The sequence below is a fragment of the Odocoileus virginianus genome, chromosome 5, assembly GCF_023699985.2.
Source record: "Odocoileus virginianus isolate 20LAN1187 ecotype Illinois chromosome 5, Ovbor_1.2, whole genome shotgun sequence".
NCBI lineage: Eukaryota > Metazoa > Chordata > Mammalia > Artiodactyla > Cervidae > Odocoileus > Odocoileus virginianus.
The window spans coordinates 39,513,798-39,528,797 of NC_069678.1; the positions used below are offsets into that span (position 1 = coordinate 39,513,798).

At 37.4% G+C, this 15,000-nt stretch overlaps 1 protein-coding gene across 4 annotated transcripts in view; it reads right to left on the minus strand.

Moving 5' to 3' along the window:
- Window positions 1-10,251: 10,251 nt before the first annotated feature.
- Window positions 10,252-15,000, minus strand: part of LMO4 (LIM domain only 4) — a 16,510-nt gene continuing 11,761 nt past the window's right edge. For all 4 annotated transcript variants that reach the window (XM_020877239.2, XM_070467809.1, XM_070467810.1 and 1 more), the window contains exon 5: window positions 10,252-10,986. In XM_020877239.2, the coding sequence (XP_020732898.1) occupies window positions 10,978-10,986 (9 nt within the window). In that variant the 3' untranslated portion in view covers window positions 10,252-10,977. The remainder of the gene's footprint in view (window positions 10,987-15,000) is intronic.

The following is a 15,000-nucleotide window of genomic DNA, read 5'->3' on the forward strand; positions in this document are numbered from 1 at the left end:
AGCAAATTCAGAAGAGACTTGTATTTGTCCAAAGCAACATGGAGTAAAGTGGGTCAGATGAAATTAAAATATGTTCCAGCCAAAGGTTTGTCTCATAGAAAATGGAAAAAAATAAATGCTACAGATAGTGAGCCTCCTTTGATAAATGAGACTGACTCACAATCACAGCCATTTTTAGAAAATGTAAAGAAGAAATATGCTAACCAACCCAGAGCTCAACCCACATTATTTTAGCAGGAGCTAATTAATGAGATTTGATAAATCTCCAGATGTTAAGGAGGGTGGGGGAGAAGTGCTACTAAAGACCTCTAAGATTGAGAACACAAACAGTCCCAAGTTTTAGACATATCCCCCTACTTTATTCTATAAATGAACAAGGGCTGCTCAGCAGAGTTGAGTCACACAGCGGAGGGCCTTTCAAGCCAGGCTTTCAGCACATCATGAAAACTCTCAAGACCTCCACTTCCTCATCTGGAAAATGGTAATAATGCCACCTTCTTTGATGGGGCTGTCACAAAAGTTAAATGAGTTATGTGCTATGTTCATGGCACATAGCAGGATGTTTCAGACAAACCTGGGCTCAGTGGCCAGCTTGACCATGTGCTAAACATATGGGGCAAGTTACCCAACCTTATTTATAAATCTCAGTTTCCACATGTGTAAAATGGATTCATAAAACCAACCTTATAAGTATCTCAAGAGAATTAAATGAGTTATTGCATGTAAAGTGCTGAGCTCCACATAATAGCTCTAATTGAATTACTAGACAAATGGCAAATGATCATTCCTTTTCCTTCCTCAAAGAGCCACAAAGTGGGAAATAAAGGCTATTATCTTTTCTAGGGAAAGTATATAGTCAAGAGGGCATGATAATTACTTTCATATGTAAATACTGATACCTGGCTCACTCCTTCCAAAGGCAATCAAACATTTAATATTCACAAGTTTGCTATGGTTTTGAGTATAGTATCAACTCCATTATCTGATGGTTGACTAGACAGCCAGGGGATTAGCTGTGGTAAAGCTTTAATCCTAACATGCTTTCTCCTACGGGAGGCCAGAGGGGCCTACTGATAGGGCTCTGGGGTCAGATTCACTTTTTCAAATCACTCTAGCTGGGTGATCTTGAGCACCTTATTCAACCGCTCCAAGTCCTTGCTCCCTCAGTTGCAAATGTAGAGTAGCAGCATATTCCTGAGGTTGAATATTGAATACTGGGGGGTAAAATATGAAAATGATGCATGGCTCATACGATTCCTTAATAAATGTTCATCTCTTTTCCTGAGCTACCACTATTTGGTCTGAGTTTATGGAATTACAAATTTTGTGTAACATTTGCTTAACAAAAGCAAGATCACCTTGCTTCCCAAAATTACATAATTGAAAACATTTCTACACAAAAACCTGCACACGATGGATTATAGCAGCTTTATTCATAATTGCCAAAACTTGGAAACAATGAAGGTGTCCTTCAGTAGGTGAATGGATAAATAAACTGTAATACATCCAGAAAATGGAATATTATTCAGTGTTAAATTGAAATGAGCTATTGGGTCATGAAAAGACATGGAGCAACCTTAAATGCCTATTACTAAGTGAAAGAAGCCAATCTGAAAAGGCTATATACTATATGATTCCAATTATATGACATTCTGGAAAAGGCAAAACTACAGACACAGTAAAAACATCAGTCATTGTCAGAGTGTGTGGGGTGGGGTAAGGATGAATAGGCAGAGCACAGAGGATTTTAACTGTGGTGAAAACACTCTTTATGGTACTATAATGGTGGATACATGTTATTATACATTTGTCTAAACCCATAGGCTTTACAACACCAAGAGTGAACCCTAATGTAAACTGTGGACTCTGGGTGATTGTGACATGTCAACAAGTGTAGGTTCATCAGTTGTAACAAAGGTACTATTTTGGTGGGGGATGCTGATAATAGGAGAGCCTGTGATTGTGTGGGGGCAGAGGGAAGATGAGAAGTCTCTGAACCTTCTTCTCAATTTTTCTGTGAACCTAAAACTGCTCAAAATATTTTTTTAATGAAAAAAATTACATTTACATTCTAAACCAAAAACAAATTATTTGAGTATTACCCATTATTTTTAAATTAATCTACATCACAAGGCCCCGCCACTAGAGAAGGTAGGCAAGAGTTGGCTACAATAATTTTCAAAGTAAATTGAAGACTTTATAACTAATCGTATATCCAAGAAGTGACTATATTTTCCATTGTTTCAGTGGTTACAATCCAAGAGTACCATCCTCAGAATATAAAGCCCTTTTACCTTCTAATGACTCATCTAACGCATGGGCAAATATATCTGTTATTAGCAAATTCCTATTTAACAGATGGGCAAAATGAGGTAGTGAGATTAAATGATTAGCCTATGGCTAATATTTGATTGAAAAGACAAATTTAATTATAGGTTCCATTTGATTTCCCTTCATGACTAGAATTAAATTCTAAGTGTTTCCTGACTCCCAGTTTGGTGCTTATTTCACATGACAGTGCAATACAGGCTTTATTACACGCTTCAGAATAAAAGGGGAGGGTGAGGAATCATGAGTACGTTCATCCGGTCCTAAAAATCACAGAGCACAGAATGCTAGGTAAATATTCCATCATTAATTTTCAAAGCATTCCCCTTAAGACAACAGTGAGCACTCTCTCTCCTGAGGTTGGTGCAGAAACTTAAGCTAAAAGATACATAGATACACAAGATACCCAAGGATACTTAAGGAATCAAAAAGAAAACCCAGAATTACACAGTCTTAGAATAAAATTGGAAGGCACACAGTTGTATATGTCTTTAGGAATATGGGGAAATCAAAGAACCTTTTCTAGAGGGAGTTGCAGGGGGGGACTGGTGAGGGTAGTTTTATATTAACAGAATGTTTAGCAGCAACCCTGAGCAAGTTGCTAGTGTTTTGGAAAATATTTTTTTTTAACTTAGTCACCCAATTCTCACCAGGCCCAACCAACCAACTGCCTAACCCCGTTTTGTTTTGAAAAATAATGTCACAAATCTGTCCAGAGCTGGATAAAATGTACGGTAATGAGTTCATTAGCATGCCATCTGCATACAAAACAAGGAGTTTCCAGGGGCAGAATCCTTTGGTGGGCCTGTTAGAAATCAAATTCTGGGCTAAAAAAAAATATAAAACACAACTTAGGGAGAAAAATATTACAGCTACACCTTCACTTGGCCCACTGCAAAGACAGTCTGGCTTCTGAGAGCACCAAAGTCAGCCAGAATCTTTCTCCCCCCTTCTTTGTAATTTTAAAACATGTTTTACTACTTAGAGGGTAAAAAACAATTGCTTACAGGATGGAGTTTTGTGAATTACACTCATCCCCAAGAAGAAAGACCGAGTTAAAAGCCTCAGTGTCAGAAATCCATTTAGGATTGCCTGTCCTTTGAAAACCAAGCCTGTTTATCCGCCTGATTCACTCAGTAACAAATCAGAAAACTCAAACCTGTCCCCTCCATCTCTTCCGGCCCCCCGCTGCTCCCACTCCACTCTCAGAGAAGGGAAGGATTAGGTTTCCAGAGGCTGCAGCTTTAACAAACCAGAAGCAGTGTTTCTTGCCCCAGTGGTACCCCAAATTTCATCAAGAACATTGGAATCCGCCTTTCTTCTGTTGCAATTTTCATTTCACCTCAGCTTCCCCTGACATACCTGTGAAAGTGTCACCAAATGTTGTATCATATCAACTTTTAAAAACTGCCAACGCATATAGGGTTGGTTCATGTCAATGTATGGCAAAAACCACTACAATAAAAATAAGAAAAAAAATAAGTAACACAGAATATATAAAAAAAAAAAACTGCCGACGCTGCTAATGTCTGAAATCTCCTCATGTCACAGCCTTGCACGGGCCTGGGCCTGCAGCCCACAAAAGCATGGCTGGGGTTTCCGATGCATAGTGACAGCATCTTGTGTGGGTGAGGGAAGAGCCTCCGGATAACAGGGGTGAAATCAGACAAAGAAAGCCATATCCACGGTGTGTCTGGAGAAGGCATTTGAGAAGCCCCTACAGTCTTCTTCCCAATCTGCAGTGAGAGACTCCATCCAGCCCATTAATCCTCTCTCAAAGAGCAATTTATTCAGGTAATTGTTCTTCCATCCTCCCTACTCCCTCTCTCTCATGAGAGAAATTTCTCCAGAGCTTAGAATCTAGAGAGAAAATATTTTATCTATTATAAATTCCATAAACATCTATTCCCACCCCTGCCTGAAAAAAAAAAGCTGATAAACACCATTCAGGCTGTGCTCATGCCTGTAACGCAGCGCTGACTGAAAAACTTGAATGTTAGAAAGGTTTTCAGTCCAGCTATAGAGAGTGGTAGTGTAACTAAGGAGTTGAGCACATGGGTCCTGCAGCTCCGCTCACGACCTAGTGCAAATCCTGCCTACCCTTCGGTGATGTGACCAGACTTCACTTACTGATTTTATGAGCTGAGGTCATAATATACACATAACACACAGTATCTCATTCTTTACACTTGATACTCTGTAGTTTTTAATCTACAGTGCATTCATCGATGCATATTTTTTTCAGGTCCTTACAATTTAAAGAGGATGGATGTATATCCATCCATATCCAATGAGAAGAGTAATTTAGTCTTCAGACTGGAAAAAACACATATTGGGTAACTGAAGTCTCATTTTGCACACAGCAGAATAAAAGATTAAAAGATCACCTGCAAAGAGTCATTGGGCTGAGATATTCCATGAAATAACATAGACATTATGGGCTTTGAGAACAGGCACTTTGGCTCCAAAATCCACTACAATCAGGAATCCAGGCCAAAAATAAGCCCTTTTTGCCTAACCTTTATATCAACATCAAAATTATGTTTTATTAAATTGAGTAGAAACTTCTTAACTATTTTTCCTTTACCAATAAGCACAGCTTGGATTTAATGGTGTGTTACAGCAATTTATCTACAAATCTTGATATCTTTTTGGATTCTAGCAATTAATGGGGAAATAGGAAGCACAGCCAAGAAAATTTTCAAAATCAGCTCAGAATCATATTTGGATGTGATTAAAGGTATAATATGTTCTATTGGAATACTTCAGTGCTCTCCTATCTTAAAAGAATAAATACAAATATTAGTTCTTTCCTGGTACGTCTGCTTTTCACATCATGCTAGAACATGTAAAACTTTTCTATACAAACTATTGTATTACCTCTTTTATACTTATATATGTATATGTTACTTTTACATAATTGGATTCATTGGTCTTTTATTTGCCACAAGTATGAACTGCAGGCCCAAGCCACAGCTCATTCAGACATTTTAAACATACCATTTACTACTTCTTTGTATGGGATATAGTTAGTTATCCATTTTGCCTTCTGGACTAATAGGATTCCTAAAGTCTCCCTCCTTTTCCTCAGCAACAACTTGTAGTCATAGTTGTTATCAATCATACTTTATTACTCACCATGAAGTTGTTGAGCTTTGTCAAAATTCAAGAGAAATTTCTTTTAGAGCGAGGCTAAAATATGCAGGTAATCTAAATGAATCGGCAATTCCAAGTTGGATAAAGATAAAATGCAATACTTTAGCTTTTGAAGGGAAGAAAAAAAAATTGTTATAGCTCATAGAATAAAATATACCATTGTTGCTGTCTCACAATTTGTAAGGCAACTCTACCAAAATGCCAGGGCACTAGCAGCTCGGGCACTTTGAACATTAATAACAGTGCCCAGCAATGCTGGGAGCCTGAGGAAAAAGAATGGTAAGTATACTGATCCTGCCTTTATCGGAAATTGTGATTATTTTGTTCATCATGGATGTTTTTGCATTAATTCTATTTTTAAAAGTACTGCATTAAAGCATTGTCTTGATTACTTAAAAGTTGCACCCAAAGGAAGCACCTATTCCCCTAACTGTAGAACTGGTCCTGCTTTCATAAGTCACCTCGCTCAAACTTCAGGACGGCATCTGTATAACTGAGCCAATAATCAAGATGATTAGTGAAAGGACCGAAGTAACATGTGTAAGAACTTGCTAACAGTAAATGTTAACATATAAATACAACTACAAAGCATTGCACGACTCCAAGATAAAGTCATTATATTAAACATTATATTTAAAGATGTAAGGGTGATGGCAAGTTTAAGTCCCATAACTGAGTACAGAAATTAATCAGACGCCTTAGAAGGATATGAAGACTTGAAAACACACCCATCTCTAACCGACCATATTTAAATAAAGAAAAAGACATACATTCATAGCCCAAGCAAGCAATTTCCTTTCCAGTTTTCATAATTAATCTCCTCATAATTAATCCTCATTTGGAAATTCAGTTCATCTTCAGATTTACCCTTTTCTGTTCCTAAAAACATTCAATTCTCCAACAATGAAAAATTAATTTAGGAAGAAACACTCTTAATGTTTTCCTCTCACTTAAAAAATTACAGCTCAAACAACACAGGTAAAATCCTATAAATAGATGCACTGCACATGAAAACTGTTTTAAGTGGAGATCATAAACCTTTTGGTTCAAGGTAGAACTTTCTAGGCTGAAAGAAGGCACAATGCCCCCTGTTCTCATAGCTAATGATGGTTTCCAAGCTGGTTAGAATGCACCGTTAGTTGCATTTTAAAACACCACCTCTGAAAGCCTTTCCTCTCTCAGGATCTTACATCAAGGTTTTGCATTTTCCATAAAACTTTTGCACTTCACCTTCTTCACTCAACAAATCCTGAACTTTACAAGAATTCAGTTCAGAGCCTCTTTTTCCCCTGCAGGTTTTGATCCGGGGATGGTGATGCAAACAACCAGGAAAGTTGTCCAGTTCTGTTTCAAAGGGGAGAGAAACAATTAAAATAGGTATAGAGGAAGCTCCACTCAGGCTTGTCCCTTCTAACAGAGTCATTAAACAACTTTCTAGTGTCATTCAAAGAACTTATAACAGAATCAGTTGATTTTCATCCCCTGCTTCACTAGCTGTGATTTAGGAGCGAGAACGGCCCTGTTGACACAGCTGTAACGTGTCAGGACCTGTAGTACATTATTGGCCTCAGGCTTCCGAGTTACAGTCCATTCTCCACAGAATCAATCTGAACTTGAAAACCTTCCCTCTCGGAAACATGTACGTTATCCACTAGCAGAAAGCGCTCCTTGTACAACTGAAAATAGTATTCACTCGAGGTAAGTTGCAAGTTCACCTTCCCCAAATCAGCACTGACATGGATAGCTCTCAGCATGTTCACAAAGTGAGCAGAGAGCTGCAGAAGCCTCTTAACTAAATACCCAACACGGGTGCATGTGTGACACTGGGATCTGCTAGTCAGATCCCAGACTTTGCAAGTGGGAATCGCTGGCTGTTTAACATGCACTCAGAGCCTTGCCAATCTAAAATGGCTGCTCTGTAATACTTTAATTGCAGTTTCATGGAAACAAATTGCTATTTAACTGCAATAAGCATTTCTGTGACTTGGCTGAACTGACAATAGGTGAGTCTGTGACAAAGCGACAAGTAACACCAACTTATAAACGATCTGCGTTCCCACATCCTCTGCAACCAAGGCACAGGATGCAAGCACCCAGGATAGAATTCCTGGGTGGAAGAGGCTTTGGACACCTTCTCAATTTACAATTACTTAGGCTACCTGGAAACCCTTCACTATAGTGTTTTGATAGACAGATCTTGGATTCACTGTTATGTAATTTATTGGCCCAAGAAATATTTTATATAAATAGTAGTGCACATTAGAACCTTATTATATTGACATTCAAGCCATTTAAGAGCTTCATTATAGGTTATCAGTTTTCAAATATCAGTGCTAATCAGGGCAAAAGAATTTAAATAAATATTAAGAGGATGACAATTTCACAAGCTTCATTTCAGTGACAGTTTTCTCATTTCATAAGACACTACAGTCTGTGTTAAACTATTTCCTAATAAGTCATGAAGAGCTGGAAATAGTTTCTTGTGGCAAACAATTTGGTTTGGAAAAGCGTCATTCAGGCTCTTCTGCCTTTCAGGCTGTGTAAATCTAACTAGACAGATAGGTAAAAAAACATTAAACTCTTTCAGAGGAAAATCTTTTTACAAAATTGTTTCATTAGCAAGATTGACAATTTGCATGATTGAGACATTTATATATATATATCATAAACTTTTTTTTAAATCAGGAGTTCAGCTGGGCTCAGTCACATTTGCTTTTATTTTTAATTGCACTGGCTTGTTAAGGACTAGGGCCATCTTGCTCTACGATGTGCCTAATATTAAGTAAGTCCTTTCAAAATAACAGAGTACATCTCACTAACATCAAATGCAGTGATGAAAGGTGAACAAGCAAGTGGGTTTCCTTTTTTTCCCCAGCAATGTTGGGGTTGGGAGAGGAATACGATCACTGCTCACATCAGAATAAACCTGAGTGTTTTCAGTAGCTTTCCATCCACAGAGCATCCCCATTAGAGACCAGTTTTATTGTTTGAAATGCCTCTGGTTTCAAGGGAAGTGTTTTACCTAAAGCAAGACTACTACTTAAATATGTTCTATTGTATATTCATAGCTCCATTAGTCCTTCTCCAATTTAGCACATCAAAGAGAAGGCTTCATCACTTGCATGTGGATTATACTAACATGAGTGACATTTGTAATCTTATAGGTCTGCAACTTAAGAAATGCTTTTAGAAGCTCGTTATTAAATACGCAGCAGTGCTTGAGGAACCAGCCACATAATAGTTCATTTAAAGTCTTTAATGACCTTAGCCCTCCACATCACTGAATGCCACAGCTGTATTACTGACTAAAAGTTATTAACTATCTCCTTTGAATTTCTACATTATATGGGACACGAGTGCTTATGCCAAGAAAAATTGAGAAGATGCTTCCATTCTCATGAACACTTTTCTCCTTTTCTATCCTGAAGCCTTCAGTTCACGTTCCCTTAAAGTTATCTAAAAGGAAAAAAAAAAAAGAACCAGAACTAGTTCCTAGAAATTCCCCAAGGATCCAACTCTAACAGGTATTGTTTATGTAACTTTTTTCCTGCATGTTCTTTTTATAAAGTTCTAATAAACTATTCACTTTAACTTTGCCTTTAAATTCTCCCATAGGAGGTTTATAGGAGGTCTTCAGCTAGAAAACTGATTTTTTCCTTTTGGCCTGGAATCTCTGAAAGCAGGAGGTCCCAAAGGGAAGCTGACAGCTAGCTGAGATGTGGTGAGCCTGACCTCCCTGCAGAACCGATTCCTATTCTCAGAGACAAGGTAAGTCTGTATGGGAGCTTTTCTTTGGAATAAGAGAAAATAAAACTTAAAGTATCAATGTGAACACACCTGGCTTTATTAACCTGTGCGAGAAGTTGCAGTTGGGTTCTGCTCACATCCAACAACCTCACAGAGCAACTTTCAGATTGTTCCTCCTTCCAGCACCTACCCCGAGTTCACTGAATCCTTGCCCTAAACGTTTTTCCGCAGGACAAATCTGCAGCCAATGCAGGCGCATGTAGGGAGATTCTGCTGCCTAGAACTGGCGACCAAGTATCTCAAGAGTGCTACTAAATGAAATCCAAATCCTCCCCCAAACATATGGAAAGGCAGAGTCAGTACAGGAGTGTAAGAACAAGACAAAATAAACAAATCATACAGCAGATCACGAGACTAAAAGCTAAGCAAAAAATGGCGGTTTCACCCATCAAAGACGACCGTGAGAGAGCTCAGGGTTCCTAACAACTAATGGAACTTCAAAATCTGAACAGGTATGCTTTAGAACTGCTATTTCCTTCAAAAGCTATAAACTTGGTAAGAGAACAAGATGGTTATGCCACATTCTTTAACATGCTTTCCATCAATACCCAAGGCTTTCCTATTGAGAAAAAAGAATAAATGAAATAGTTGAAGAATCAAATAAATGTATATATATAAACACAAAAGATTCACTGTGATATAGAAGTGTAATGACGTGCTGTTAACAGAATATTCTGAACTTATAAAAAGGACTCCTTTAGAAACATGTCTTTGTACCCCTGCCAAAAATGGCATAGTTAAGTAATTTGAAGAATACCTTATTGGCTCAGAGCTAAATAAAACATACGCACCACCTCCTTTGACCCCCTAAGATTTTTTAAAGTGAACTTGGTATAGAACAAAAACACTAAAATTTTCCAAAACACAAAAAAGAAAAAGCAGTTTTTAAACCCAAACTCCATTGAATATTTTTTCTTTTAAGTTTTTATTATTTAAATACACCATACTAGAGCAAATGTCTCTGAAAATATCACAAATAAAAGATTTTTTCTTCATTCAGCAAATTAGAAGTAGGGGGGAATTTCTACACAGTAGCTGCTATGAGCTTGATTTTTTTTTCCAATTTTTTTTCTTTTTTTCACTCTTTTTTTTGTCTTTGCCATGGGAGTAGCAACATTAGGACAAAAACACTTACATGCATACATACAATGTATTTTACAGAGATACAATAAAAGTGTTTGTGATAGAATATCACAAAAGCCACATCTCTTTCCTTTATCTCATGTTCAGTTTTGATTGAAACACATTTCCTTACAACACTTAAATATACAAAGAGCAAATAGAATGTTGTTAAGGTAAAACACAGGGTACAAACTCTGGCCAGTGCCCTGCTAATTGTTAATGAGGGTAGAAAGCAGATTTGAATGCTTCTTTTAATTAGCTTCATTAGTCATTTCCCTCCTCCCAAGCTCCCTCCCCCCCAAAGATGTCCTCCGGTGGATCTTTTTTCATTTTCTCTACAGTCTCCCATTAGCCCAGGTTCATGGAGTCCTTAATGTTCATATTCAGTCATTTTAATACACCAATAAATGCGGGAAGAGCAATCAAGACTAAAGAAGGTGCAATGGCATGGAGCTGGCACTGGTGCTAGCTATAAAGGTGACTTGTCTACTGAAGACACATGGGATCCACCTGTGATGAACAAGATCTGAGATGAAGGCACGCATTCTGCATTACTCTGACCTTTTAGCAGACCTGCAAGAAATAAAAACGGGCATCTTAGCTAAAATGCTAAATTTGAGAGATATTAAACTCAAACATGACTGCTTTTGTCTTCCCTACATCCACTAATCTTCTTTTATTAGATTACTTCCCAACTGTGACTTGATAGAGGCTTTCTACGCTACTTACCCCAGCAGTGAAGAACTAAAGCATAACATTTTCTGCACTTTTACTAGTGGAGAAAATGAGACAATAAATGGACTATTAGAAAGTTTCTGATGTAAAGTTCTACAGTGAATTACTGAACTCTGTAAAAGCAAGTTTCTTTCTGAAAAGAATGAATTATAACATCTTGCCTTGTACGTGGATCTTAAAGGCAAGTCCCTTCTCTGCAGGAAGTTTTGTGTTAATATTTACAGCTGTGTAACCTTTTGCAAGTTACTTAATTGTCTATGTCTCGGTTTCCTCATCCTTCAAGTGGGGATAATAAGACTGTAGTAAGGATTATATAATATATGGGGAGTACATTCAGCGGTGCCTGGCACTTAATAAAAGCTAAACAAATATTATCAATTATCATTATTATTTTAATATCCCCATGTGATGTCTATTCACCATATCCTTCTCCACCTATAGGTATGTGTGTATATGCATGAGTGTACATACACACACACACATTCAGATGCTACTCTTCCCTTAGTATTTCCTATCTGCTATGCCACTTAATATTACATAAATATTGTAAATATATGAATCAAACTTATATAATGTGTTCATGACGTGCTCAATTATAGAACGTAGTTCCATGGAAGTCTAACTTTAATGTTTAAGTTAGAAATGATACTCCACACAGTCGTCAAATACAATCTGTTTGCAATTACTGAAATGAAATAATATATATTAGGTTTTTATGGTTTTTAAATGACATTTTGAGCTTCCCAGGAAGTTCTCGTTTCACCCTTTCCCTAACTTACTAAAAGCCTGAAGTCTATTAGAAGCTGCAACCCCCTACTTCCAAGCTAATTAAAGTGGTGGAGGCTTAATTCCCCAGAGTAGAGGCTCAGTGTGAGAAAGGTAATTTGTCTGTCCAGAACAAAGATGCGGCAGCAGCCAGCGAGCATATTTAATAAATGAGCATCAAATGTCCTCTACGATGGACACACACACACCACCAATTATATAACTACTGCGGGTGAATTGTGAAGTGGTATGCAAACTAGAACTCTACTAAATTTTCTTCCAACCAAGGAGATGTGATCTCTTATTTTACTGAAAAGCACAGATTATTCTAGACGGAATAATCACTTCTGAGTGGACGAAAGAATTCCAGAGCAGGCAAAATTTATCACAAACAAAACAAACAAAAAAACTGCCACTGCCACAATTCTTGATTCTATGTACACAGCTCTCTACAAGGTATTATTCTCCTGAGGGGAGCCAAGTCTCCTTTAGACAAAACAGGCTGTAAGATTTTGTAGATCCTGGAACACTAGTGGTCTGAGATTTTAGTCAAGAGATTATATGACTTGAAAGCTCAAAATCATTTTTTCTCAGAATATACAAAAGCCAGTGATGCAAAACAACTAAACTATACATCCCAGACACTGGGAACAAATTTCAGGAGGATAAAAGTTGAAAGGGGGCAGATGATGGGGGCCTATACTTTCCATACAATTAGCTGCCTTTAAAGAAGGGATGTACAAATAATCAACTCATTACTTTTCAGCCAGAGGATGCCTGGGTAAATTTATTATGCATCATGCACTAAAAACGTAATTGGTTCTGCGAACAGAAGGAAAACGGCCAAAATTAATGTCCAATTTTCCCTACCAAAAATATGGAGAACTAGAGAGAAGAAAATAATAAAATGGAGCTATTTGTCATTTCTCCCCATCCCATCTCCTCCAGAAAAGAAGTGCCAGAGGGTTTGGGAAATATCATTCTAAAGCCTTCTCTAAGTCCAAAAAGTAGTTTATGTTCCACCAGGCAGTGTTTTCATTATCTCTTCCCCCGTGCCCTCTTGTTAATGTCTCTCTGGACCACGTTCAGCTTATCCCAAACCTTTATTTACAAAAATTGCCTTGTGAATTGACCCGGCTCATGGTGAGCCTAACACCAAGGGCAAAAAATGTGAGACATTTAGGCCAACGGGGGTATGTTCTTAATTAACATCAACCCCAAAACACAGCTTCTCACCAGTGTTTCATAAGAACACCTCCTTAAGTTATATTTCCTTATGCCTTTTAAAAGCTATTAATTTTTCAAGGCCACCTGTCTCCTTTTGGCTTCCGACATTAAGAAAATACACAGTTAAGTCTCTTATTCATTGCCTAATATATCTTATATTCCAAAATCAATGTCCTACCTCTCCCACCCCGCAGAAGGTATAGACTTATATGAAAGGTACAATACGTGCAACGCTGTCAACACGTAAAGCAGATCTTCTTCCCGATTTTCCTCCCTCACACCTCCCAACTTACGTCATCTTATACTCAGTAAGACGGTACTGTGAGACCATGCTCAGACTTATTACGTGTCTGTGCATTAGTCCCAGGTTGACAATGCTGTGTCCTGTATTCAGTGCTGCTCAGGGTGGCAACATTTTCCACCTGTCTCTATATCCTCCCATTTTCATCATGCACGTTGGTAGCTCTACCATTTTTTATGCCTTGCTAAATCAGGGAAAGAAATCCCATAACACCAGCAACAAACTTAAGATATAATCTGTAGAAAACTATGATTTTATATCGGAGGTGGTAGGTTTTATTCTTGTACTTCTTTTTTTGGCGGGGGGGGGCTACCAAGTATAACTACCAATGGCTTTGCCTCCAAACTTAAATGATAACTCAAGATATTTGCTACTGTCCTCATTATTGTCCCCAACTGTGCCCTATAGATTCACTTAACTACAACTGAAAGCATAAAAATCTGTAAGCATTTATATGTATCGGCACTTCTTAAAGCTTGAAATGGCTCATTGATGGTGACTGATTAATTTGCAATAAAAAATTAGACTTCCATTCTTACAATAGTATTCTAGGTAGCTTTCCATATTAGTAAACTAAATAAGGAAAACTATACATACTTTGATGCAATTAACCTTTACCTAATAATGCAATGGAAAATACATTTAAAATCACTCCATAAACTTGAATAAGAGAAAATGATAAAAATAAGTATTAAAATATGGCAGTATAATTTTAAATAGTTTTCAAATATTAGTCATTTTCCCTATACACAACATTAAGAAAATGCATTACGGAAGACAAAGAAGCCTAATATTTTTTCCTGAGATTTTTGAAGCTTGCTAAATTCCTATTTGCAGATAAATGTTGTTTTTTGTGATCCCCACAACAGACATTAATGAAGTTCCTATTGTAAATCCATAAAGAATTACCAAGTGAAGTGTGCACTTTTTGTTTCAATGCAATAACTCAGTGCTGTGTGATTGCCTGGGTTAATGATGAAAAAGTCAAACATACTATCAGAGCTGATGGAAAAATCTATCACCAATCTGAAATTAAAATTCATCTGTGGTCAATAAGATTTAATATCCATGCAAGTGGCGCTGTAAAGAGTAAATGAATCAATGTCATCAATACATAATCAGTATGAAATATGATGTGAATAAAATTATGCGCACAAGTCATACATTTCACTCTTTTCTGGGCCAGTGTGGAATGAACAGTCTCTTAACTGAAGGTTGACAGTAATTGTTACAAATTAGGCACAGCAGTTATCAAAATGCACTCACTTGCATAGCTATAGGACTTATTAAGGAGATTAAAATAGATCTAAAACTATCCAGTACTGGAGGTGCTGGACAACTGTTGAACACCCGATTTTCCCTCTGAAGTGCCCTCTAATACTACATGATTTGTACATCTGTATATAATTTCCTCATTTCTAACTCTGGTCCCAAAACTCTCCTGCTGTGGATAAGAATCAAAACACATAATCTTTAATAATGGGAGCTATCTATGGCCCAAAGTGATCAGCAAGAGCTAGAACTTAAAAAAAAAAAAAAAAAGTTGTAACTTATTTAAA